Source organism: Amblyomma mixtum, chromosome 3, assembly GCF_055824585.1.
Source record: "Amblyomma mixtum isolate Tamu chromosome 3, ASM5582458v1, whole genome shotgun sequence".
Taxonomy (NCBI): domain Eukaryota; kingdom Metazoa; phylum Arthropoda; class Arachnida; order Ixodida; family Ixodidae; genus Amblyomma; species Amblyomma mixtum.
Genome location: NC_143014.1, coordinates 31,032,695 through 31,060,546, shown reverse-complemented (window position 1 = coordinate 31,060,546; position 27,852 = coordinate 31,032,695). Strand labels below are relative to the sequence as shown.

The 27,852-nt window shown below is 49.9% G+C and overlaps 1 protein-coding gene across 1 annotated transcript; it reads left to right on the top strand.

Moving 5' to 3' along the window:
* The first annotated feature begins 22,641 nt into the window (after window positions 1–22,641).
* Window positions 22,642–25,539, top strand: LOC149349558 (uncharacterized). Its single transcript, XM_089576793.1, has one exon. The coding sequence runs from the start codon at window positions 22,642–22,644 to the stop codon at window positions 25,537–25,539; it is 2,898 nt and encodes a 965-aa protein (XP_089432919.1).
* Window positions 25,540–27,852: the final 2,313 nt, after the last annotated feature.

The following is a 27,852-nucleotide window of genomic DNA, read 5'->3' as shown; positions in this document are numbered from 1 at the left end:
GTGCACGCTTTTCGCGCGAGTACAGGCTACAGGCGCCAGTACTTGCTCTGTACAGGGTCAATCACACTTAGAGGGAACACGGCTCCGGGTGGCTGCGCACACCCGGACCACTATTGTCACCAATCCGGTAGCAAACCTGTTCAAAGGGGCAGATCACACGAAGCACCAAGTCGAGGTCTCTCTTCTCGTGCGCCACTCTGCACTGATTCATGAACGGGTTAGACGCAATGGCACTCCGCAGGTACGTGGCCACGCGGAGCCGTGTTCCCTCTAAGTGTGATTGACCCTGTACGTATTTGACGCACGATGGACGGATTCGCTTAGGCTGGGGGAGACAACAGCAGTTGTGTCGCGCCTGAGCTCTGAAGCTCGCGGAAGAGGTTCGTGTTCACTCTGCAGAGTTTCGGGGAACAGCTAGAGAACTGAGCCTAGGACGCCGGAGAGTTCAGTCGCTAGCAAGCGTCGAGTGCCTCAGTGTTCCGAGTTTCGTCCAGACCTACTTTGCGCCTTTTGATGGACGAAGAACTTGCGGTCTGAATCACCAACGCCAGATGTGTCTGCTGCAGGATGTATTTACTTTCCTCGAAATCATAAAGACAGAGATAATGTACCGTTCATGCCCATAGCGCCCCTCAAGTGGTGGCGCCGCGAAGAATCAAGTGAGGAGAGGAGGACGAAGAACTAAGCGCGCCGCAACGCAGCGCTTCCAACTCACGCTAGCGCAGCTCGGCGCAGATTTCTTGTCGACCTTGAAACGCGCTCTTTCGGCATGACTTAGCCTGTCGAAATAATGCAAGGGTGATTCACTTCCAAATTACATCTTCAAGTGGTGATAAAATATAACTTTAAGGAGATACTAATTACGATCCCACAAGTGCATTTACTGCACTTATTATGAGTGTTCCAAACTCAAGCACTTGAAAGTTTTAATTCGCCTATAAAAAAATTCACGGGAAATAACTGAATTATAAATTTCATCTTTAGATAGTGATTAGTTTGAACTCAATGCAGATACTATTTATGACGACTTAAGTGCATTTCTGCTATTGATTATGAAGGCTCAAAGTGAAAACAAATTTTGAAATTGCTGTTTGAAAACTGCGAAAAATAAGATCTCGGGAGTGAGCCCTTGAACGCGTCCCGCAATAAAAATAACGCAACTATTACATCTGTGTTCGTAAACTAAATAAATAACTGCACGCTGCGGCGGAAGTTTGTCTCAGAGCGCATAGTTGATGATGCTGTAACTAACAGTTGAAACACGGCCATTACGAGGACATTAAAAACGCTGCGATACACTGCTCCAAGCCTTTTTGTAATCGTTTGGTTTGGTTTGGTTTATGGGGTTTAACGTCCCAAAGCGACTAAGGCTATGAGAGACGCCGTAGTGGAGGGCTCCGGAAATTTCGACCACCTGGGGTTCTTTAACGTGCACTGACATCGCACAGTACACGGGCCTCGAATTTCTCCTCCAAAGAAATTCAGCCGCCGCGGCCGGGATCGAACCCGCGTCTTTCGGGCCAGCAGCCGAGCACCATAGCCACTGAGCCACCGCGGCGGCTTTTTGTAATCGACAGAGAGATAAATTGCTCATAATATATACCTGAGCGCTGATGATCCCACACGTATCCGTAGCCCCGGGTTTGAACAAAGCAGACGGCAAAAAAAAAAGCTCATCAACTATGTTATCTGCCCATGCACAGCCTTCCTCTGGCTCCTCCGTTCTTCGAAATGCAGGTAAGACTTGAGATTACGCTCCGCCTTCTATACTAAGCGCAGACATTCGAACTTCCTCGGGTGTGAAGACAAAATTTCGCTTGATTATGTTTCCATCTCCAAGTTTTCTGATTCGTGCTCATAACTGCAACGTGACGCGACCTTGTTTTTTTCTTCCTCAAGTTCGCCGCTTTGCTTCCAAAGCTCCACTCATCCAACCGTGTGGTAGTCCCTTCGCTGACGTTTTTTTTCTCGCAGCCAATTTTCTCTGCCCTGCTTTGTCTCCCAATTTTTTTCTCTTCTGCTGCGCTTTGCTTACCAATAGGCTAACAACGAAGAGCTTGAAGCGACGTGCGAATGGGTGACCAGGTTGGAGGCCCACACTTGCACTATGCACTAAACTGTCGTCTGCTTAGCACTAGGCCCACACTTACGCTATGCACCAAACTATCGTCTGCTTAGCACTTTGTACGCTCACCGCTAGATGAAAAAAAAAATAAGGCAAACTATACAGGAAAGCATACACGCGAAAACAAAAGGCGTCGCAAACTATTTTGTTATAACCTGCCGAAATCGTTCAGTTTTATGTAAACGTCTCTAAGGGGAAAGGTGGCGCTAGTGACAAGAGTGAGCCGCGCCGTAAGGGAAGGGGTAAAGGAGGGAGTGAAAGGAGAGTGATAGAAAGAGGTGTCGTAGTGGAGGACTGTGGAATAATTTCGACCACCTGGGGATCTTTAAAGTGCACTGAGATCGCACAGTCCACGGCATAGAGTTTCTTACTATTACCTAGAGGGAAAGCTGGCGCCCCTTCTATGGGAGTTTGCATGGAGACTCCTCAAGACCACTTCAGCCACCATGGGCGCTCAAAGCATCATGGGCCGGTGAGCTACCGACTGCAGAACTACAACTTTTAGCCAAAAAATAATAGAAAAATAACGCTGTTCGACAGTAAAGAATGCCCTAACATTCAATATCCTGTCTAATGATTGCAACAAATGACCAGAAAAGCATGTAAATGCTAAGTTTGCCCGAAATAAGAGATGGCTAGCTCTCCTATTGGCGAAGTATTGAACATCACAAAAACTAATATTTCGTGCTTAACAGGCGCACTTTTAAAAGAAAATATGTTTTCAAAAAAATGTTGTTGCTTAAACACTTTAAAAGGTTTTTTAATGATATTTTGAAAAAGAAAAGCCTTTTATTGGCGTCTTGTGCTGTTGCGGTTTCGCTGCTATGGCTTTTACACACTGCGTTCGCGCCCAAGTCGTCTGCGCAAACACGAACAGCGTTTTCGGAATGAAATGTCTCGGTAGTGAAACTCTAAGTTCCCGAAAAAATACGACTGTTCCGCACCAAGTAGCTCACCGGCCCATGATGCTTTGAGCGTCTATGGTGGCTGAAGTGGAACGCTGCCAGCTTTCCCTCTAGGTAATAGTAAGAAACTCTACGGTCCACGGGCGCCTTTTAAGGAGCAAGTCTTATAGGCTCATGGATCAGCAATGTGTCCGTCTTCATAAAGTGTCCGCGCAACCTGTCAATCACACTTAGTTAAGACTTACTTAGTTGCGACTTAATTATTAAGTAGTTAATACTTAATTACGTTTCGTTCATAACGAATTTCCCGATATAGCGAAGACGTAGTACGTCGTAACGCGATCAGCACACGTTTGTGACGCCACCCATGACGTCACAGGTGGAGGTCACTGATGACGCCATAGGTGTCGCGACTGATGACGTCATAGGTGGCGTCACTGCTCCCCAGCAGCGCGCGCGCTCGTCTCTCGGTCGACGCTTCGTTTCCATACTTAACAGACGCTCGATGGCGCCGAAGCGAGTTCCTGTCTCCTGCCACCAAGCGCGATCAAAGGTGTCAGAAAGGCTTTCGCCTAAACGGAAGTCAGGTGACTTAAGTGCTCCCCTTATTTTTTTGCGTTTCATGTTAATATGTAAATTGACTTATTAGAGTGTACCTCTCCCCCTGTACTTTCTACTATCTCCTCCCTCCTTTCATTTCACTTCTACACACTGCCTGCTATCCTTTATTTCCGCTCCCTCAGCTCAGGTGCTTCCAGTCGCGATAGCAGATGCCGGGGTAAGCAAAAATTTTTTCCTTCCATTTATTATGTCATTAAAACCACTTACTACTACTACTAGATAGAAACGCGGCCACCGCTGCTGGGTTCTCACCCGGGAACTCCGGCTCAATAGCCGAGCGCGCTAACGACTGAGCTACTGCGGCGGATAGACAAATACAAGAAACGCAATAAACACTCCAGCGTGCAAACTGAACACGACGCAAACTTTTATTATTCTTGTCGAACAGCCGCGATCTAACGCTGTCGAGCAAAGGCGCGGAGAGGTCGCAAGAGCCTGTTCCGGGGGAGATTTAAAAGTTTTCGAGCAGCCAGCTACACAGGAGTACGTTCCTTAACATCAACGAATGCTTACATGAAAACATAGTTGCAACTAATCAATACTGCACACGATGTAAGCTATCAAAACATTAGCGCATCGCAAAAGCGCACTGGAACGGACGGGGAAAGCGGCAGACGCAGCCCGCCACGCTTTGCAGGGTGGCCAACAGCTTTTGCAGGCTCTGCTAAGTGCCACGCAAGCTTTTGATACGGCATCTTTTCAAGTTAACACGGCATGCCACTCTTGATACGATGCGTGCTCCAACATCTGCTGGCCTTTTTTTTACGTTTGCAAACATGTGCGAGACGTTGAGCACTGCACGCGGGCCTCAGTCCGAGGTCCGAGCCCGGCCCAAGACCGCGGCACCACGGCTTAAAGCCCAGGTCAGGCCGGTGGCTTCAAGCCCGGGCCCAGCCTGGGCCCACTTAATTACCACTACTGAGGCCGGGCCTGGCACGGGCCATCTCGTGAAGCAACGCAAGAGGTAAACTGCAGAGTCAGTGTGCTAGTAGGCACCTACTACGCAAGTGTGTAGCTTTTGTTTTAAGCTCTGAAAAAGGAACAAGACATGCCTTCAAATGAAGCAGCATGTTTTATCTACGATCACGGATGCACAAACGGCTACCAGCCCGAAAGTGATGCAGAACAGACCAAGAACTAAATAAACACCGCTTTGGGTAGACAAATGGCACATTTGTGCGAGAAGCCAAAAAACAGCTTCGGTGGCAGCGCTGTCCATTGCCTAGCACACCCTGGTTGGCTGTCTTTTTTTTTTTTTTTTGGCCGCCACGTAATCAACGCGCAAATAATTAGCGCTTGGTTATTGCAAAGTCGCAGCTCTTGCTTGCCTTCCTCAGCGCACGCGTGATCGAGACTGATGTCTGCGTTGAAAACAGCTACGTACAACTGAACTGGCTTCATTCACAGATTTCGTTGGGGCCACGGGCTCACGATGATGGGGCCAACAAGGACTCCTGTGCCTGAAACCTAACACTGAACTGCGTCTGGTGCAGGCGCAGTTAACTGGGCCTACGTACCCTGCACTAGCCTTTAAGGGCTAAGTGTGCCGGCGCCCTTTCGTCGCTGCTTCGCCGCAGCGGATATCGGTCGGCGAGGTGCCAATAGCACGCGCAGTTTTAATACCAGACGGCTGAGCCCTGGAGTGGTACCGCACGGCTTGGCACGGCGGGTGAGCGCTGTAAAAACACCGCCACCGGTTTGATAAAGGCCTCGCTGGACGACGGATGCGCAATGGCGCAGTACCTCTCACGCAGGGAAGTATTCCCAGGACGCTCGATTATTCCTCTGTAGGCCTAACTACTGAGCCCCAAGAATTTCAAAATCAGCCCCACCACCCGACAGCCAGCGGCGGCATTTGTCAGACTCCGTAGGGCTACGGCTAATGGCAGAAAAAAATGGCTGCAGCTACAGAAAAACCGCGCTCAGCAACCTGCAGGTAGAAAGCGGCACAAATACGAAGAGGACCGAGGGCGTCTGAAAGAGAAGTTGGGCAAAGCAGATGGGGACCGGTAGGCCAGGCCGGCCTTGCCCTACCGGGGCCCGCCCAGCCGCACTGCGCGGCGGACCCGGGCGCGGACGCCGTGTCCCCCCGGGGCGCCACGGCGGTGTGGCAGCGCTCACCTTCGAGTCGGAGTCGAATTCAGGCCATAGGAAGAGGCGGTGGTCCTGGGGCCTCACAGCGGTCTCCGGGCAGCTCGGGAGCCCAGAGCTGGCGCTTGCGCCCAAGGTGGTCACCCGCTCTTCGTGCGCGGGCCACGCGCAGACCGCCAGTAGGCCAGCTGGCGCGTGTCTTCGTTTTCCTCCATATTCGGGCCCTGCAGCATCGAGGCCCATGCTCAGAAGCGCGTCCCTGTTGGCCTCTTATGGAGTCAGAAAAAATCGTCAGCCAGTAGCGAGGCCCCACATGCAATCGCTATCCCTGTGTTCAAGGTCGTTTCCAGCTTCGTAACAGACTTCTACGTGCGTACCGCTGCGGCTTTTGCACTTTCCTCTTCACGCTGTCCTTTTCTGTCTGTTAGACTAACAAAGAAGTAAAAAATTACCAACTCACGGTCTGTAATTTTTCTTCGTTGCACCTCCTCCTTTTTGCCCTCGTTCGTAGGCACAGTCCCAGTAACTTTGGAAAGTTCAGAGACGATGAGATCCGTGAAGACGCCTTACCTGAGTGACGAGTCCGTGCGCTAAATGTCGTTGGAACGTTGAAGTTTCATTCGGTGCAAAAAAAAAAATCACCCTAACCGCACCCGACCGGTCCGCTTTTAGGACCCATAATGTTGTGCTTGTTTCTGCCTTTTGCAGCCTTGTCTAATTTATGTTTCAATACATAAACGATTCGCCCGAAATGAGATCTTCCCGCAGCGCTTCCTCAAACGTGATTTGCGCACAGTGTCACGGGGTTGTGCCTGTGTGCTCTCACGAAGCGTTGCATAATATTATGTCTTTTTATGGGGTTGAACGTCCCAAAGCGACTCAGGCTATGAGGGACGCCGTAGTGGAGTGCTCCGGAAATTTCGAGCACCTGGGGTTCTTTAACGTGTACTGACAACGCACAGTACACGGGCCTCAAGAATTTCGCCTCCATCGAAATTCGACAGCCGCGGCCGGGATCGAACCCGCGTCTTTCGGGTCAGCAGCCAAGCACCATAACCACCGAGCCACTGCGGCGGCTTCATAATATTATATTCTCAAAATGCATACCTCCTATTCGAAGAATTGTTTCACCTAAGATAAACACGAAGCCCTTTTCTGTGAAGCCGTTAGCCGTAGGACTCAATAAGAAGCAGCTACGGCACTAAGAATTAAGAAGGGGCTGGCGGCTGCCACCTCTCCCCAAAGCCAGATATGTTTTTATTGAAGAACAATACTGATCCCTCCCCATGGTTAAACACAGACTCCTTCATAGCGCAACAGATGTGACACACACACAAAAAAAGGTGCGAGCGCTCGTCTCGTCTGCCTTCTGCTTTGCATCACATGAGTTATGCAATGAGCTAACTATGTGTAAGCTAACTAGCCCCAAAGCAAGCACTGCTGTAATCGCTCGCCATTTGCTGCGATTGAAGCTTTGAAAGAAAGAATTTTGCATAATTGACCACCTCCAAATGCCTTAGAGTTGTCGATAACTATGTTCATGACGACACTTGGCGCAAACGGTGCATTATAAATGTGTACGGGTCTTATAAATTTTAGGATTCAAATTTCTTGCACAAATCTTTTGAAGAAAATACCGGGCAGCTTTCAAAGTAATGCAGGTGTTTGGCTGGAAAGTCCTGCGGTCCATCTGAGTAATCCTGGCTTCACATGCATCAGGAATTGGGGGTCGGTTATCACAGATGCAGTGCACCGGTTCTCTCGGGGCTGAGTCTGCCTGCCCTGCGAACACTTGAAAGCGCTCAGGCTCGTGCTTTAAGGGCGTGCTTGGGTTTACCCGGCAAAGCTTCGACATGGGGCACATTTTACGAAGCCCGTGCCTGTACAGCCCGAATTCATTTCCAACAGGAGCCACTGCCGGCGCATTTACGACAGCTGACCAGCCATTGCCATTGATCAGCGCTTGATTTGGGGCTAGTTAGCTCACACATAGTTGGCGCGTCCAGACACAGCCTATTCAAAAACCATTAAGACGCAACGCAATGAGATGCCTACGAGCTACATGCCACATCAGATCGCGGAGGTGCCATTCTGGGTAATGTCAGATCCCTGCGTACTGTCAGGGACAAAAGTAGCGACCCCCCTCCGAGTTCCGAACCGTGACGCACTGCATGCGGGCGCGACCTGACGACGCGCCCCTGGCGTCGAGACCGGCGCACTGAGCCGGTAATGGTTCATTCTCCCAATGCATAGCACAATCTTTCTTTTAAAGTTTTTCCGCCGCTCACACCCGTAGCTAAGTCTGCCATAAAAGAGCAGTGGAGAAAGTTTTTTAAAACTACAGCAAGAACGTCAACAGCAAAAAAATTGCAAGCCTGCCGAGGGGAGATCTGCGAATATACTATACTTATTGTAATAGTGAAATCTTACAATATATGAAAAAATTGCGCTCATAAATTATTGCCGTTGAAAAATGATTTCATCCAAGAGGGGTCAGTTGCTGGGCTAGCTGGTTTTCAGATATCATGTGATAAGCAGCTCTTGCAGGCGAGTTGTGTGTGTCGTTTATCCTTCAGTGTCCTCGTCTGCAAGCGTTGCATATCACATGATGTTATCCAGAATTTCTGGGTATGGTAATGGCGAAGGAGGGATCGGAGCGGAAGCAGTATAGGATGCGTGTTAAATCGTATGGCTCTCAACGTGAGAGTCTGCGAGGTTGTAAGCAATAGGTGTGGCAGATAAAAGATACTTTGTTCAAATACTTTCCACTGCTCAGACGCCAAAGAAAAGTCAGGCGCCGAATTCATGCAGTTCTGCCATTGCGACGGCTGATTTGTGAGACACTGGGTTGTCATCATGAAAGGGCCTTTTCTAGCCGTTTTTGCGCGCTATCACTAAGGCCCCCACTCACCGATTTCATGGATTTTCACCTTGAAAGCCGAGCCTCAAACTGAAACCAAGTGAAAATTGAGGCTGGTGCACCTAATTCGCATTTGGCCTAACCACGCTAAATCATCCGTTATTAAATTTTTTTTCCAGCTCAGCCTTGAAATGGTAAAGTAACATTACATAATCATCATCACCCTGACTACTCCCACTGCAGGAGAAAGGTATCTCCCAAATCCCCCTCAAATAAACCCTGTACTGTGCCAGCTGCTACCGTCTTATCACGGCAAACTTTCACGCCGTCCGCCTGACTCTCTTCCGCCCCCTCCTACGCTTGCCTTCTCTTGGAATCCGCCTTACTCCCTTCGCATTACATGCCCTGTCCATGCGTATTTCTCCTACCTTACTTCAGCAAGGATATCTCTCGTTTGTTCCCTAGACTCACTCGATTCCCTTCCTGTCTTTCGACGTTACACATGCCACTTTCTATAGCTCCCGCACTATCCTCAACTTGATTTCCACCATTTTCGTTAGCCGCAATATCTCTGCCGCATATGAGAGTATTACCCGCCGCTCTACCCTGCTTCTTTAGGTCCTAAATCATCGTCCACTACTCGTCCCCTAATTAACCGGGCAACGTCATCCGCAAATCGGCGATTACTAAGGTATTGTTCGTTCACTTTTGACCCCACCTTATCCCGACATTTTTTTCCCAATACATCCTGTAAACATGCGGTGAATAGTAGCACGTATAGATCATTCCTTCCTGTTTGATATCCTTCCTGATTGTGATTTTATCACTTTCCCTGTGGAGGACTATGCTCGCTCTGCTGTGCGTCTGTATGCTGCCCAGCACATGCGTCTCTTACATCCTAGTTGCGTAATGTGTGCATGAATGCCGATGTTTCGACTCAACAAAATGCTTTATCGTAATCTATGAATTGCATAAATAGGGGCTGGTTATTTTCTGCGCAGTTCTCTATCACTTCACTGGTGGCGTAAATATGTTTTACGGCATACGGTAACCAGCCGGTTACCGTGGAAGGAGGAGGGCTGCATTGACGTCGCTCATGACTTCGCTGGAACGCGCCACGGCAACCCACCCCGATGAGTGGTCCGAACCCAGTGACGTCACGGGTGGCAGCCTAGTTCCTCTCCCTCGTTACTCCTCCCATTGCTGTGACGGCCCTCCGAAACACATGTACAGACATCGTCTGTCTGAACCACGCATTGGTGCAACACCTCGAGCACATCTCCTGCCACTCCTCAGATTACAAGGCTCCTTTCGTGGCAGTTAAGAACTGTGAGAAAAGTGCTGCACGGGGAGCGAATATGTCTGAAAAATAATATAGAGTGCTGTATAACCCTACATATATGTGCAGGTCGCTCTTAAATTTCTTACCTCAAAATATCGCGATATGAAAACACAACAGTTGTCGCTGAATCTCGTGTTGCATAGTGGCAATCGTCCTGTGAGTTAAGAGATCGACGGTTACTTTATCCTCGCCTGCGCGTTTCCGTTATAATTATTCCGGCTACTGTACAAATATGCATATAATCTCTCGAATACTTTAACTATCTCACCCGCGAGAGATGCCGCCGCGGTGGCTCAGCGGTTATGGTGCTCGGCTGCTGACCCGAAAGACGCGGGTTCGATCCCGGCCGCGGCGGCTAGAATTTCTTTGGAGGAGAAATTCTAGAGGCCCGTGTACTGTGCGATGTCAGTGCACGTTAAAGAACCCCAGGTGGTCGAAATTTCCGGAGCCCTCCACTACGGCGTCTCTCATAGCCTTAGTCGCTTTGGGACGTTAAACCCCATAAACCAAACCATCACCCGCGAGAAACCTCGAGTTTTGTTGCGAAAGCAACACTACGCGAGTCGCCGAGCCATTTCGCGGAGCTGACGCAAGTCCATACTGCGCATGCGCGAGGACGGCGCACAGCTGACGCGCCGCCGCCGTCGCTGCGCGGGTGACTCAGAGGTGCCGCCGCCGTGCTCGCCAGTTGCGCATGCGCAGTAGCGGCGCACAGCTAGTGTGTCGGGGCCGCCGCCGCTGCCGCGCGCAGCGAGCAGATGTTGCTTTTGCAATCCTCCAAGTTTAACCAGAGCTAAACGACAGCCAATTTTTATTATATGTTCCCTCTTTCACGTATTTGCTGAAAATTTTAATTGAATTGCTAAAACGACTCGAACTCGACAGCACCGATCGCGAGCAGCCCTCCTTTCTTTGTGTCATGTACTACCACCCATATGTGAAACACAGGGGCAACTATAATGTCCCTTTATTCAACAATTACTTTCGAAGGCATTAACTGTCTCGCACAGCAGCTACAGAGTAACGGCTGTAGAATCAGGGAAGTTTTTTACGCAATCTGGAGTCTGTTTATTGCAGGCGGTGTAAATAAACACAGAAAGGCGGGCTGCGGCCATAGCAGAGATGTAACCCCCCCCCCCCCCCCCCAGAAAAAAAAAGAAACAAAACCAGTTTTCTTCACAAATCAATCGTCACTAGAACAGCGTAGCTGGTGGGTTGCTGCTTACGTTCCGAGCACTTAGCGGGAGAGTACTTCTTTCAGCGTTCCTCCAATTAATTTATGTTGAATTGTGTCGTTGTTGCTCTGTGTGTCTCCTGATGAATGTGACCCAACTAAGACACCTGCCCCTTTTATTTTCGCACTCACTGCCCCGCAACTTACCTGCTGATTTCATTTGAATTCCCATAAAGTATCAAGAGCCAAGACCATGCAACGTTCGAACAGAGCGCACATATCCACAACGTCGGCACTGAGGTGGAATTACGTCAGCAGAGGCAATTATCCTCATTTGCAGGCTGTCATTAAAGACGCCAATTCGGGATAGCACGATAGGGTGGATGTGGACACGTGTCAAGCTTAGCGGCTGGAAGAACTTGAGAAATTCACTGAAGATTTTTCCGCCATGGAGGCGAGATTTACACCCTGGAGGAGTGGCAGGGCTTAGGAAAAGTGTTGGCAGCCCTGGCGCAAGCTGTCGCAGCCACTTCTGAACTTTAGAAATTTATTGAAGGCGGCTTCTACAGCATATGGGTGAAATTTAGCATAGAGGTGTCTAAAATGGACGTCTCGCTCGCATCCAACATGGCTTTCGCCGTGATAGTTAGAAGCTCTTGTTAGGACGCCACCTCTTCAGTGTCACAATTTATCGAGATCCTTCATATCACATCAAGGTGTAATTCCTGGCGTGGAGTAGTTCTTCACCTTCGTGCTTAGGAGGATATTGGCATAAGTAAACTAGATATTTTTAATGCTATGCACTTGTACAGTCCAACCCGGATACATTGAGTCCGTATATTTCAAATTATTGGCCATATCCAACACACAGATTACCCCCTCAAAAGTCCTGTGTAAAAGCACAGAAAAGTGGCGCAGCATATCGAAGTCCAACTTCGCCAGTTGTTCGATATGTAGAACTGCGCCCATGCCCCTGCACGGGGCGCTTCACCTAAACGGATCTTCGATCACTTTTCGCGTGTGGAGATGGGTCGGCTTGCGGAGATGGGCCTTGGGCACCTGCTGCCAGCGCTAGGGCTTTGAAACATGCGGCAAGGTGAACGTGAGGTGTGTTCGGGGGTAGCTTTCGATCCATTGCGCTCATTTTCCACACCACACTCCTGTCTTGCGGTGAAGCCAACATAACTAAATCCCAGCTGCGCACCTCATTTTGTGTGCTTCGCTGACGAAGACGTTGCTGAAACCGACTGCACCTCAGTGTTAATAAGCGATTATTATGTTTATAGTGTACTCGTGGCAGGATTAGGCAAATTAGGATAGGGAGTGTCTAGTTACAAAAAGCCGTCCGCTGCGACTTCAATGCGACGCAAGTTACGCCTAGTAGCACCTAGCGAGCCGGCGGGCTGCCAGTGCGCAGTTTTCAGAAAAGCTTATCCAGTGGTCATCTTTTGTATGTAGATTTATCGATATATCGAACTATTTCGTGATCCCCTTTGAGTTCGATATATCCGGGTTTTACTTGCGCCTTTCAAGTGAATCTTCCACTCCAACAGGCCTGAATACCTCTTGTATGCACGCTATTAATAACAGCGACGAGACTGCGCCACCCTGGGTGACTACCTTTCTGATTCGCGTTGTATGACTTTTCCTGTGCAGGGTTATGGTTGTGTCGTGCAGTCCCTATAGATACAGAGAGCGATACAAACTTTATTGCGGCACAGATATTGCCTTGTGGCTTTACAAATATCTCCTCAACGCCCTGATTACGCAGTACTTGCGTGAATTACCATTGAATCCCATGCTTTTAAGCATGCGACTCTTTTAGGTACTAATCTCAGCAAACTAAGGCGAACGTCATCTGGAAATCGAGGCAAACCAGAAACAGGACATATAGCTTATCCGCAACGTTCCAAAACTTTACTTCCGAACAGTATCTACAAAAAAAAGTTATCAAGTGTTTAAGTTCTGCTGTGTGACGCGCTAAACTCATTGGAAGCTGTCGCTGCACTGCTGCCTGTCTTGCTAATGGCGAATACCTTCCTGCTTTCTGGCCGCCTAAACTGCAACCAGCGCTCGGAACGGGCGCTTAGTCACGTGCCTGAACGCTGGTCACACGGACGACAGCGCTGGTCATGTGATGACCCGTGTCTCAGCATGTTCGCATGACTAAATATCCGGTCACATGGCTGGATGCTGACGACGTACGCTGTGAATCCGTCAGGAAGAGCTCCATACATGGAGGAAGGAAAGCCAGGAGAGGCCCCCCGCTATCCGAGCTGCACTCCGAAGTTTGTGCCGGAAGTCACGTGCTTTTTGCAAGGGCTACTGGGAGTCCTTGGCCGACGGCGCAGCCAGTAGTGACGCTGGGCGCAGCGGTGTCGTTTGCTACATTGTCTGCTGCGCACGCGCAAGCGCTAAAAAAAAATAAATTGGCTGACACAGCGGAACGTAAAGACCACCAAAAATGGCGAATGAGGCTAAGAGCGCTGTCCAGCTAAGAGAAGATCTGGAACGGCCTAAAGACGCGAAAGCGGCCAGAAGGACTACGCACACTGCCAAGCTTCCAGAATAGAAGCGAGAGAAGAAAGCTTCGGCCGCTTGGACGGTCCGTGAGACAAAGCCGTGCATCGGACGTGTCACCGTTCAAACTAAGCCCAATTGGGCGAATTGTGTGTACTATAGCGATCGGAAAAAACGCGAACAACGTGGCGCCTACGCGCTCCGCTGCTCGAATTTCTTTTAATCGCGCTTTTGCCTGAGCTGTAAGGAAAAATGTGGAAATTGCGGGGGACTTCCGCCATGTGGACCTCTTTAGGCACGATGGGACAAGGCGGGCACAATGTAATTTAACACACGCGGGCTGTAGATGCACACATATGTATACACCCACAAAATTGGCAGTGGTTTAGCTCTGATTAAACCTGGAGGAATGCGAAAGCAACGAGGAGAGAGAGAGAGGCGATTGAGAGCGTTCCCGGCACGCTAGCTATGCGCCGCTACTGCGCATGCGCAACTGGCGAGCGCGGCGGCGGCACCTCTGAGTCACCCGCGCAGCGACAGCGGCGGCGCGCCAGCTGTGCGCCGTCCTCGCGCATGCGCAGTATGGCCTTGCGTCAGCTCCGCGAAATGGCTCGGCGACTCGCGTAGTGTTGCTTTCGGACCGAAACAAAAGACGTTAGAGTCGCCCTAGAATCCATCGCGAACGACTCTAGCGTCTTTTTCTTGCCACCCAGGTGAAACGGTGATAGAACGATAGTTCTTTCCTTTGCGATAGTACGTATAACACCGTGGAGCCATGCCGTCCAGATGTATTTGAGCACAGAAGTTTCAGGTGAAACTGCTGTGCTCAATGGGACTACAAACCGTCTCCTTACCATTAACTGTTCCTGTCATTCAGTGTCATCATTTGCATTCTTCCTTTGATATTTTTATTATGTTTATTGTTCTTTTCTCTTTCAGTGCTCTGAATGCACCACTATAAAGTGCCTATGGCTGTTTTGTCATATTCCACAACAGTGACCAGCGGCCGCAGCGCGTTTGATTGTCAGTACGGCTGCCCTGCTGCATGTGAAGCACAGCGACTCTCCTGCGTCGGCGTGTGTGAGCGCGTGTCTGGGTGTGTGTACTTGTGTGCGCGTGCATGTGCGTGTGTGCTTGTGTGTGCATGTGCGTGCGTATGTGCGTTCATGCGTGTGTGTGCGTATGTGCGGGTCTGTGTGCGTGCGTGTGCGTGTGTTCGCGCGTGTGTGTGCATGCGTGTGTGCGCGTGAATGTGCGTGCGTGCTTGTAGTGTGTGTGTGTGTGAGAGTGTGTGTGTGCATGCATGTGTGAGTGTGCGTGCGTGTGCGCGCGTGGGTGTGCGCGTGCGTATGTGTGGATGTGTGTGCGTGTACGTGTACGCGTGCGTGCGTGTGTGTACGTGCATTTGCGTGTGCTTGTGTGTGTGTGTGAGTGTGCATGCGTGCGTGCTTGTGTGTGTGAGTGGATGTGTGTGCGTGCGTGTGCGCGCGCTTGTGCGTGGATGTGTGTACTTGCGTGTACGTGCGTGTATGCGCGTGCATCTGCGTGCGTGCATGTTGGTGCGTATGTGTGGGTGTCCGTGCGTGTGGGCGTGCGTATGTGTGGGTGTGCGTGCGCGTGCGTGCGTCTGCGTGCTTCTGTGTGAGCGTGATTCTGTGTGTGCGTGCTTGTGCGTGCGCGTGTGTGTGCGTGCGTATGTGTACGTTAGTGTCTACGCGTGCTTGTGCTGTGTGTTTGTGTTCGTGTGTGTGCGTGCATTCGTGTGATTGTGCGTGCGTGTACGTGCGCGTGCATGTGCGTATGTGCTTGTGTGTGTGTGTGCTTTTATGTACGTGCATGCAAGTGTGCGTGTATGTGTGCGCGTGCGCCTCTGTGCTTGCGTGTGTGTGTGTGTCCGCGCGTGTGTGTACGTGCGTGTGTGCGCGTGAATGTGCGTGCTTATGTGTGTGTGTGTCTGAGTGTGTGTGCATGCATGTGTGTGTGAGTGCGTGGGTGTGCGCGTGTGGATGTGTGTGCGTGTACGTGCGTGTGTGTACGTGCGTGTGTGCACGTGCATTTGCGTGTGCTTGTGTGAGTGTGTGTGTGTGCATGCGTGCTTGTGTGTGTGTGAGTGGGCGTGTGTGCGTGCGTGTGCGCGCGCTTGTGCGTGGATGTGTGTACTTGTGTGTACGTGCGTGTATGCGCGTGCATGTGCGTGCGTGCTTGTGTGTGCATGTGCGTATGTATGTGTGGGTGTGCGTGCGTGCGTGCGCGTGTGGGTGTGCGTGTGTGCGCGTGCATGTGCGTGCGTGTGCGTCCGTATGTATGGGTGTGCGTGCGTGCGCGTGTGGGCGTGCGCGTGTGCGCGTGCGTGCTTCTGTGTGTGCGTGCTTTTGCGTGCGCGCGTGTGTGCGTGCGTATGTGTACGTTCGTGTGTGCGCGTGCTTGTGCTGTGTGCTTGTGTGTGTGCGTTTGTGTTCGTGTGTGTGCGTGCGGTCGTGTGATTGTGCGTGTGTGCGCGCGTGTATGTGGGTGTGTGTACGTGTGCGCACGTGTATGTGGCTGTGTGTATGTGTGCGCGCGTGTGTGTGCGTGCGTGAGTGCGCGTGCATGTGCGTATGTGCTTGTGCGTGCGTGCTTGAATGAGCGTGCGTGCGTGCGTGTGTGTGTGTGTGTGTGCGTGCGCGTGCGCGTGCGTGTGTGTGTGTGTGTGCGTGCGTGCGTGTGTGTGTGTGTGTGTGTGTGTGTGTGTGTGTGTGTGTGTGTGTGTGTGTGTGTGTGTGTGTGTGTGTGTGTGTGTGTGTGTGTGTGTGTGTGTGTGTGTGTGTGTGTGTGTGTGTGTGTGTGTGTGTGTGTGTGTGTGTGTGTGTACCCACCTGTCACGAGCAGTCACAGCAAACGAGGGCTCCGGCCACGGTGATGGTGCGTCGCAGATGTACGCGGCCACTGGCAATGTATTCTTCACAGTCGTGGTATGGTCCCGTAACCAGAAATAGATTGTGATCAGTGGCAACGTTCAAATAGGGTCTCTAATAAGGACCATGCCTTTATCCCTGTTCGAAAGCAAAAGAAATGCACAGACACGTATCTTCGCTCTAGCGTGCGCTTTAGTCTGCAGCTTCAGACAGCAGGTTGTATTAATATTCTGTACCTGCGTCGCCACACGTGACATACGTAACCTGCTTATCTGTAGCGGCGATCACAAGTCTCGTAGGATGAAATGTCCACATTACTTCTGCGCTCACCGTTTAGTGAAATAAACACACAGTACACCGTTTCAGGTCAGAAAACTTTATTCCAGCCAGAGAGTGGTACTTAAATTTATCTTCTTTGCAATTTCTGTTGTCCCAGTTCGATGAAAATGATCAAAACGATGCGATAATGTGGCACACTGCGTGCCATCTTTATAGGTGTAACATACTGTGTAGAAACTACGCTCAAAGGAAGAATAATTTTACGGCCAGAAGAGCGCTTCCAGCTTTATATGTTGCAGACATTTCCAGCCGTGAACTCGTTGCCTGTTACTGCCAATAGGTAAATAACCCCCGCAACTAAACACCGGCATGAGAAGAAAAGAACGCTATCCTAGCGTCTCCAAATGATGATGTGCAAAAATATCACATCTTTTGTCAATTCCGTCAATGACGCCACCATGGTGCCCAAAATCCGGCGCATCTTCTTCTCCTTAGCTTCGTCTCTTTTTTTCTCTATTGATGCCGTTCTTGTTGCCGTATTTGATATCGTCGACAGTTCTTACTTAGTCTTGGAGTTATCTTTTTTTCCCCTCACAAATGGTCGTTGTGCTGCGGTTTCCTTAGCACCTTGCAGCACCGATGCCCCATGTTTTCACGCAGATATGGCCGAGTGCGTCCTTACAATGTTTATTTTCTCTCAATAGCCATTTATTACTACAAAGAAAACATATCAAGACGTGTTATTTTTGTTTCTTTTTGGTTCGTGTTATTTTATTTCAAGGACACGCGTTCGAGGTCGTTGTGTATACTATCAGCGCCAAAAGAAACGCGAAAAGCAAAACGAGAACATCTTGCGAGTATGTTTTTACAGGCTAGTTGGTGCAGACTAGTTGGTGAGAACATCTTAGTCAAGGAAGACTGAACGCTAGGGCAGTTGATTTGCACTTCTGAACTGCCGCGGTGGCCAAGTCGTTTGAGCATCCACCTAGCATTCGGGAGGTGCGGGGTTCGATCCCCAGTGCCGCCGGGCACACATGGGTGGTACAATGGGCACAAGCTCTTCTTGTCTGGCGCTCGCGGCTTCTTTAGGGTGAATTGCTTGGGGGAAATGGGTGTTTGACCCCACCTTGAGTAGAAGAAGAAACCTTGTGCCATGGCGCTCTTTGGCCACAGATGGCCTTGCGCCATAAAAATTCATCGTCATTTCAACTTCTGAGACGCGAAGAAGGCTGTTGGAAGTGTTAATAAAGTCCGCATGTATCTATTCTTAAGCAGGTAATATTTTCGTCTTTTTGTGCTCGTGCTTCACGTGACGCTGATGCGCTGTCACGGACAAACCAACCTGAAATTAAGCAGCCACGTCCAGAAACTGTAGGTGACTCCATGGAGCTACAAGGAAAATGAACCAGCAACGAGATAAACACCTGTCCCCGAGGGCTGCTTTCGTGTCGCTTCCGCGAAATATCCCTGCAGTGATAAGTCTGTCACGGTGAAAAGTCTGCAGTGATAAGTCTGTCAAGAAGACGCCCAGGGACGGGTCGCAGGAATGATACGAGTGACAACAAAGCGAAGGCCCTATCGATTCATCTAACACCAATGATGTCGCGCTTGTCTCCAGTCTGGTGGCGGTGTCATCGCTTCGTAATCTCGCCTCTGCACGGTGCCACCATTAGTTTTCGGTCGTCGCGTCTTTTTGTCAGGTTACTTTGTCCATTTCTGCGCAAGCATGACCCGTGCGTCATTCCACTTCTTGCTATAGTGCACACATTTAACACATGCAGGCGGCCTCATTTGGAGTAGCATGCCAGGTCAACTGCCAGGCACACCTCTCCTGCAATCATTCAATATATATCTCCCTCCTTCGACTTGGCGACTAGTACTGGACACTAGGTTGCTTTGAAATAAAAAGATAAAAATAGGTTAGAACTCTCCTCGTAGTATTTTCGGAGGATTTGACCCGGAACGCACATGCAAATATAGTCTGTTGAAAAGCGCGGAAAGCCGTTGGAATATTAATAGGTGCCGCAATCTGTTGCCAGCCAATACAAAAAGACTCCTTTGCAATTCCTTATTTCACTCACATCTCAATTACTGCACACTAATCTGGAGAAACATATCACATAATCTGCTTATGCTCATCTTGTTGCAAAAGAAAGCTATCCGGGCTGTACAAAATTTTTGCTTTGCAGAACACACACAGCCTCTCCTATGAAAGCAGCATAATAAAGGCTACTGACGTGTATGCTTATAAACTAATAAATACCTTTAAAAGTGCAGTTAGGAGAGGTCAAGAAGCCTTATTAATTTTTGCGGACTTGCAGAGAACTATACCACTAACCTTGAACAACAATGAAATATAAACCTTGCCTGAATTCAGAACTTCGGGAGCTGTATTCACCTTAAACATGTCCTGGGGCAAGCATATAGATTATATATCATTAAAGCTTGCATCAGTGGAGGACATTCAATATAAACACAGACATTTCCTCCCAAGAAGCGGTGGCCTAGTGGCTGAGCATCCGCCTCGCACGCGGTAGGTGCGAGGTTCGATCCCCAGTGCCGCCGGGTACCCACCGGTGATGCAATGGGTGCAAGCTTTCCCTTGGCCTGGCGCTCGGCTTAATTAGGGTGAAATGCTAGGAAAATGGGTCTTTGACCCCTACCTTGAAAAAATGCAAATACCTTGTGCCATAGCGCTCTTCGGCCGCAGATGCCCTTGCGCCATTAGAATTCACTATCATCATCATCATCCCAAGAAGCATAATGTTGGTTCTGTAAAATTCTCTTTTTTTATCCCACTTAAGTTACTGCACTACGGTCTGTGGAACGACCACAACAAGCAACATACAAAAGCTTGTCAGGTCACAACGCAAAATTATAAGAGTTATACTCGCCATATGAGAGCAGTAAAGAAGAACATTTTCCAAAGTTATAATTAGTACGGGTTGAAGACATCTATAGCTATAATTTATGTTCAGCACTGATAAGAGAACGCAATGCAAACCCTAATATGCTAATGAGCCTAGCAGAACTTTCCATTAAAAACACTAAGTCACGACGCACGAAATCCGGTGCATTGGAAAATTTATCCTGATCGCACAAATTACGCAACGCGAACTCTACGTTAGAACATTCCTCATCTACTGAACACCTACCTAAATAGTACATTGATGTCTTCTGGCTGCCTACAAAATAATTTAAGGCTGTTTTTTAACGGTACAGCAGTTTAAGCTCGGAAAAATCTTCCTACTTTAATAATTTCAGTTTTCACACGCGATTGACTGCATCACGAGCACGTTTGTTAAGGTATGTTCTCTTATTTGTTCATCATCCGACTGCCTTCAGAGTGGTAATTTTGTTTTTCACGTGTTTCAAGTGTTTTTATCTTCCTATAAGTTTGTTTTCATGTCATTCTTTGGTCGCTGCCATTCTTACTTATGTATGACTAGAATACTTCTCTTCTTTGTTTCTGTGTGCCCTACTTACCCAGTTATTTTTGTCAAAATAAAAAAAAAACGTTTTGCTGTCTTATGTCCGCCTATCTTGTTCTGCTTAGGCTGTATTTAGGTACTTTGTCGCGTGACCCACTGCGAAATGCGGTTTTTACCTCGTTTCCACCATGTCTTACGGAAATAAATTCAAACTGTATTGTACTTCTAACTTCTATCCTCATCGTCATCAAGTGTTCTGGAAGATTTCATGGGCGGAATGGGCAGAGAATGGGCGGAAACGCATTTCACACGCATTACCTAGCATGCTCAATGATTTCATTTTAAGGGACGCAGACGTGACATCTTTCAGTAATCAACGTTTTTTTAATATTTTTGTAATCACTGAAAATTTTTTGTCATCGTGAGGTATCACCCGTGCTTGTATGTGTGAATGACGTTTCAGTTCTAACATTTTCTTTGTAACAATATCCCTGTTATTTACCCTATAAATGTCTATGTGTATCATTGGTAGAGAGAGGGTGTGGTAGATGGTCCTTGGCGATCACAAAATGAACAAGGGAGGGGAAAACCTCAGGTTGCTCAGGTAAATAATTGTGGTTTGACGATTATATAACCTGTGTGCACCGTTATCAAATATCTTTGTGAGTGTTGCTTGAAGAGGACTCAAACTGTGTTTGTACAGCTTTCCCTTCCCCTTTTCACTTTTGTGAAATAAACAAGATTTGATTGATTGATTGATTGATTGATTGATTGATTGATTGATTGATTGATTGATTGATTGATTGATTGATATTGTAACGGCGCAAACAAACAGACGCACGAAGAGGAAACACCGCGTCTTGTCCTGTCTCTTCTTCCTGTGTCCCCGCTTACTTGTGCGGTTAAAACATGCATTTCAATACCAATGAACACATCTACCACACTTCCCCCGCGCATTTCCTTGTTCGGCTATGCTTTTAATGCGATGGCATTAGGGTTGAGGACACGGACCCTGTGGCGTCATCACAGCCTCTCAATCGCGGCATGTGACAGCCTGTCTACAGGCCTGTGCGCCCACCGTGGCAGGTGGCAATTAAATTAATGATTGGTCGAGAGAGGACACGTGACCATCGGATGTCGTCACAACCTGCCAACAGGGTTGTGAGGAACCTAGTTTATGAAGAGCAACCTTCGTAGAGAATCGAAATGAAGTCAGAAAAAAATATGATATATGCAAATGTTGGCACCATCGCAGCAGAGCGGATACCTGGTACGTGCAGCATCTCTCAGTCCTAATATGGCGAGTGATGAACCGACACTTGCGAAGAAGCTGACGCGCGCACGCACGCACGCACGCACGTAGGCACACACACACACACACACACACGCACGCACGCACGCAGGCACACACATACGCACGCACGCACGCACGTGCACGCACGCACACGCACACACACACACTCAGAAGTTGCAAGCTGCGACAAATGTGAAATATAATGATATAGCGCAGCTCTTAAGCGCCCGCTCCTGCGTTGAGCGGCGTGCCTCGGCCTCGGCGTAACGACGCACGGAGCGCAACGGAGGAGGAAAGACGGTGATAGCAAAGAGAGCGCGAGGAGGAAAGCGGAGGAGGAGAGAATAGCAGCAGCGTGAAGAGGAAAGTAGCGCGCGCCATCGTCTGCTCGCCGATGATATCACCGATAAGAAATGCGTCGCTCCCCAGAGATGGCTAAGATGGCACCACAGTAGCGCGCTCTGTAAGCGCGCTGGCCGTTCGCCTGAAGCGAGGCTCATCGGCGGCGGAACGCTATGCGAGCTGCCCAAGTCAAAACCCAGAACCGCCTCCGTCACTGCGCCGCCGCACCGGACATTTGTGATGTGCGGCACCTGTTGTGGACTTGCCCACCGACGGCCCCTATTAGAAAACGGCTCCTCAGGGAGGTGTGCCTGCGGTGGAACCGCGAAGGTGACTGTGTGAAGTGGACTATGAACAATCAGTACACCAGCAGCCTATGCGACTACATCGCCGAAACTGATCCTTCTTCTAACTTTCGATATCCTCCATTCCATTCCCCCTTTCTGAACTTACGCCTCATGGCAGACCTCTAAAAAGAAAGAGTACCGCAGCAGCTGCCCTCAAAAATCGAATTACCGAGAAGCGCAATCGTCGGCGAATTTTTTCTAATGATTTTTTCTGCTTAGAATTTCATCTACGCAACGTGCCTTGTTGCACGTTCTCCATCTCAAGCGTCGATTATAGGCCGCATCTGGCGCTGCACATGTCCTCGTAGAGAAGGAAGTAGAAGAGCAGCCCATTTTTCTCTCGCGCCTGCCGGGCCGCGCGTGGCGAACGCTGGAGTCCAGCGGCGGCTACGCGGCCCATGTAGCTGGTGGTTAAAATGACCACTTCGACAACTGCATTTGTCACGGTGGCCCTTTTACTCCTGCTCAAGAGCGGCAGCCTGATGGGTCGTGGTCCCGGGCCGCCGGCGCAGGAGTCCAGTCAACTGGCGTACACCATGGACGTGAATCCGGTTCATCCTTACCAGGCGCCCGTCTACTACATGCGCAATTTCATCAGCCAGCTGGAGTATAGGCCCCGGGACATCAACTTCTTCCTGGAGCTGGGGAGGGAGCCCAACGGTTTCTTGGATATCTTGGACAATTACCAGCATGGCATCAGCATGGTAGTACAGATCGGCAACGCTATCCTGGCGTTGGTGGCCATCGGCGGTGTAGTCGTCGTGGCAGCGCGCTGGGCGGGATACTGCGGTGGAGACGACTTTCAGGAGGTTACGCCATTTTCCAAGACTGCCTACACCATCACCATGTCCATGACATTGTTCCTGGCAGCCGTAGACTTTGTGTTGGCTTTTCTGCTCTATCAAAGCAGCAGTGACCTTAGTATTGCCATCGACGCCCTGCCTGTTGTCAAAGAAATGGCAGCCAAGGACCTTGCAGCCTTCGTAACCAACACCATCAACCAGAAGATGGACGCAGCCGAGCGCAAGAAACGGCGCCGCCTTGAAGAACTTGAGGACGACTTCCAGAAAGCGTTCAGTCGGTTCCTAAAAGCTCGCCTGCACAGTGACCTGATGCTTCACAACGCCATCAACGTCAGCGACTGCGCCCAGAGCGTACGGGAGATAGGCATGCTCTTCGTGAAGGATGGAGCTCAGAAGCAGGGGCGCCGCCTTCTGCAGACGAGCAAAAGTCTCGCTCGAGTGAACGACTACCGAGAACGGCTGTGTGACCGGGTGGCCAGTTTGGTTGGGAACAACACGGCTACTGAGAGGAGAAAACTAGTTCACAGGCTGCAGAAAGAAGTCCACGAAAGCATGCAAGCCAGCGCGCAAGCTGAACTGAAAGAGACTCTCAACGGCTTGGACAGAGCATTCAGCAGACTGATGTCATACGGTTCCAAAACTGGCTGGTGGGACAGGTTCCGCTCTACGGCGATGTTTGGGATTGTACCTTTCTTCTTCATTTTAATCGTCGCTGTTCTCGTGCCATTCGCTATAGCAGCCATGACACAGTTCAACTTTGAAGAGGAGCCTGAGGAACGGAACATCCGGTCGCACGTGTCCGGTGTAGCGCTCATTTACTGTGCTTTCTTCTTGTACATATTTGTGGTGTTGGCCTTGTACGTAGCTTTACAACTCTTTCCATACGGCGCAGTGGGCGAGTGCTACCTCTGCGATGCGTACAGGCAGGGATCGTTCACAGTCCTCAACATGCTTGCAGTACGACTTTGGCCCCTCAACGAGCGAGCCTCGATGTTTCGTGGCATACACCCCAGTGAAATATTGAGTAAATGCAGTCACGGAGACGCCACGCTAGCAGACCTCAGCATACCAGCCGAAGTGCGCCAAGACATGGACGCTGGCCACAGGACCTCGAAAGCTCCCTCGCTGGACATGGAGCCCTTCAAGCTGGCCCAGCGGATGCCGTCGTTTCTCGTCCATGACCGGCACGTCGCCATGCTGCGCGCTGACGATGTCAACGTGACGACGTTCATCACATCGCTGCGCACAAGTCTCTCTAAGGAGCGCTCACTCAGCGAAAGCACACGCCGCAAGACCTCACTTTTCCTTCAAAAATGGGAAAGACTTGACCTGGAGGACGCTACAGAACGCCTGGCTGTCACCAGTTACCGTCGCATGCTGCTCACTATGCTGCCGAAGTACTACAAGGAGTACTTTCACGGGCCGACCATTGATCGGCACATCGGCAACTGCGGGCCTGTGTACAATGTGGTGGACAAGACCATGAGCGCAACATGCGATGGTTTTGTGGACTCGCTGTTAGCATTTGTCTTTCTGCTTGTAGTGGCGGCTGTGGTGTCTACTCTGCTGGCGGTTATGGCCGCGAAAGGTGGAAAGAAGAATAAGAAGGGCAAAAAGAAGGGCAAAAAAGGCAAGAAGGGCAAGAAAAAAGGCAAAAAGAAGGGCAAGAAAAAGAAGAAGAAGAAAAAGAAAGGCAAGAAAGACGGAGAGGAGAGTAAGTCGGAAAAATCGTCCGACTCCTCTTTATCCAAGACAACGACTCCGGAACCGGCGAAGAGCGTCACACCCGCACCCACGCCACCAAAGACGCCACCGAAGACTGCTTCGGAGGACGCCGTCATCCGTATAACGACCACTCGAACGGGCGACAGCCCCGCGGGCTCCGTGGACCAGACAGACTTCTTGGAGATCCGCATCCCGAACCAGCAGGAGCTGGCGCCGCCGCCAGTGGTGGTGCAGCCGGCTAAGACACCCACGCACACTGTAGAGACGCTGCACATCCAGATCCCGCAAGGCCAACAGGTGGCGCAGCCAGTGGCGGTCGTCGCGCCACCACCACCTCAGCAGCAGACGTCCACAATTGAGATCAGGGTTCCCCAGAAGCTGATGCAGCCTAGACAACCTCAGATCGTGGCGGTCCCCGCTCCGGCCAGTCGGCGCCAGGTACAGCGCGTGGTCTCGCTCAACATGGTTGGCAATCAGAACGCGCTTGGCTCCCGGCGCTCGACGAGCCAGACGTCGGTGGTGCAGCTGAGTCCGACGCGGCAGGTGCAGGTGCTGCGGCAGCCCTCGGGGCGCCAGCTAAGCCCAGTGCAGTGGCCCTGGAACTATTGGTACCCGTACTGGGGCGGCGGCGGCGGCCAGCCCATGGCGAGCGTGGTAACAGAGTCTACGAGCTCGGTCGAGGTCATCGAGCGCGCGAGGATTCCCGCCGTTGCTCGCCGCGTCCAGTCGGGCCCTGTTGTTGCCCGGAGGGCGTACCCTTATTACGCGTACCATCAGCTCTGGTGAGAGGCACAGACTCGGACCAGGACCATGTGCAAGCAGTCTTTAATGTGTCGAACCGGATCGCCGCTGCCGTCAGTGAGGCTGGCTCTGCTGCTGCCGCCCCTATCCGCTGGTCGTCTTGTGGGGATCTGGGCCAAAAGAAAAAAGCCAGCGTTGGTCCCTCGAGGCCAGTCGCAGTTGCCCTGGCCTGCTCGCAATGCCGCGCATTGTGCGCCTGCCCCCCCGTAAGCAGCGTCTCTTCCCTCTCTCGTTTCAGAGTGCGGCGTGAACGAGCTACGTCGGGGTACCTGCAGCCCGATTCCGTTTGAACTATGAGCTCGGAAGGGCCTTGTGCAGACTGTAGGGCCCTCGCATTTCCTGCTTGCGTCCCTATCTGATGGCGCTCCTATTCTGAGTACCTGACTGAGAAAAGTTTGACGCGCGGTTGTGAGACGTGCTGTGTGTCCGGGACGAAGCTCACTGCGCAAGCTGTTCTTTGCGGCCTTGATTAAAACATGGAAGCGTGCCGTTGTGCTCTCACTGAGACAAGAGGGTGTTAAGGAGTTTGGCGCGTGTGACGGATTTCACTTGTGTACGCTTTACAGCACTTGCATTTGTTCTTCCTTTATTCCGTTGCTCTTGCGCTGCTCCTCCCACTTCCATCGTTTATGGAAGATGTTTGAGAGCGCTATTGTGGCTGCAGTCGCCTTTAGACGGAATACCAATTTTTCGTCGCGCCCTAAGTCATAAGTTACTTTACTGTGACCGATGCAGGTAAAAAAACGCGAATGAGTGCACACTGCAATCCCTTTTTTTTTTTTAGAATATTACTCTACCTTCAAGCTTGAGCGATTGAAAAACAAACTTTGGGTTAACTTACTGATATGCGGCTGTATTTAACCATGCAATATTTTCTTTCCCTTCGTTCATCTACGTGGACAAAAGCGCCATACAATTTGATTAAATATTGTTCCTGTCTTACGTTTATCATATGGTTTGTTCGGCAGGAACCTGTGCACGATGGAAGACGATGAAGCCACTGTTTTATGGGTAATGAGAGACAGCGACCTTGTAGTGCTTATACTCAGAAAAAATGAGTCGCATAGGCGACAAATATCCCAGTTGAATAGGAACGAAACTCTATATATGGTGACGCAAAGACAGGCGCGTGTTCAGCCTCTGATGCAATGATTGTTTATCATACAAGGCTTCCTTTGCATACAGCCCAACCCGAAGCGGCCGCGACTGCACCCAAGATCGGGTGCCTCGATAGAACCCCTTGCAAATTAGAAGTGTGCCGTCCGCATCGTACCAGTGAATCCACGATCCTGACTCTACTGCCAAAAACGCGTCGCCTGAGAGAATTTGACCATGCCTATGTATTCTTCATAGATTCAGTCTCATGCCGATATGAGCGTTCATTCCTGAAACTCGAAGCGATAATTAATAGTGCTGAAAGGCTCTTCATTGAGCTTCTTCCCTCGGGGTGAGCTAGCTAAGAAAGCCGCCATTTCAGCATTTCAGCCTGGTTGGGCAGAAGAGAAAGAAGAAGACTTTGTTGAAAGTCAAATCAAGACTCTAGATATGGGTAGAAAGTTTAGGATAGCATAAGGATTCCCCATTCTTGGCGAAAAGTCCAAGTAGTATCTCTGGTTGCCGACGTGACGTTGCTACAGACGTCAACCTTCCATTTGTAAATATTAAAGCTGTTGGGGTTGGATGTGTCTGGCCGTCAGTTTTTTAATCATGACCGGAACGTGCTACGTCCTTTTACATGGTTGGTGTAATATCTGTCAACTGCATGCTTCGATTAACTTGGTTGTGTGCTGCCTCGGAAATACAACAGAGTCCGCTCACCTTACATCGGCTGATCAGAATGCCAAGCTCGTAACAAGAAAATATTTACAAGGAAGCAAGGAAAAGCTTTTGAGTGCTGCATGTTGTTTAAAAAAAAACGGAAAAAAATTGACTATTAGGAACTATAAAGAACAAATACCTGGCTAGCCTCGAAACATAAGTGATGGTGCAAAAATAGTCATCAGCTATTAACTGCTCTGCTGTTAAAAAACGCTCTGAGACACCAGTTGTCAGAGGACATGTGGCAAAAGGTGGAAAAAAAATAAGTGAAAAATGTAAGGCTGCAAACATCTCGCTTATTTTTGTTTTCGCACATGAACTTGTTCAGAACTAATAATACTGAAGCACAAGGTTCAACTGTTTTCTAAATGGGGCTTGTAAGATTGTTTACACTGCTTAACGCATTTTTTTTTTCACATTACCAGACTGAAAGTGCATTGTCGTGCCCGATCTGATTCATTTGAGCATGCGTTTTCAATT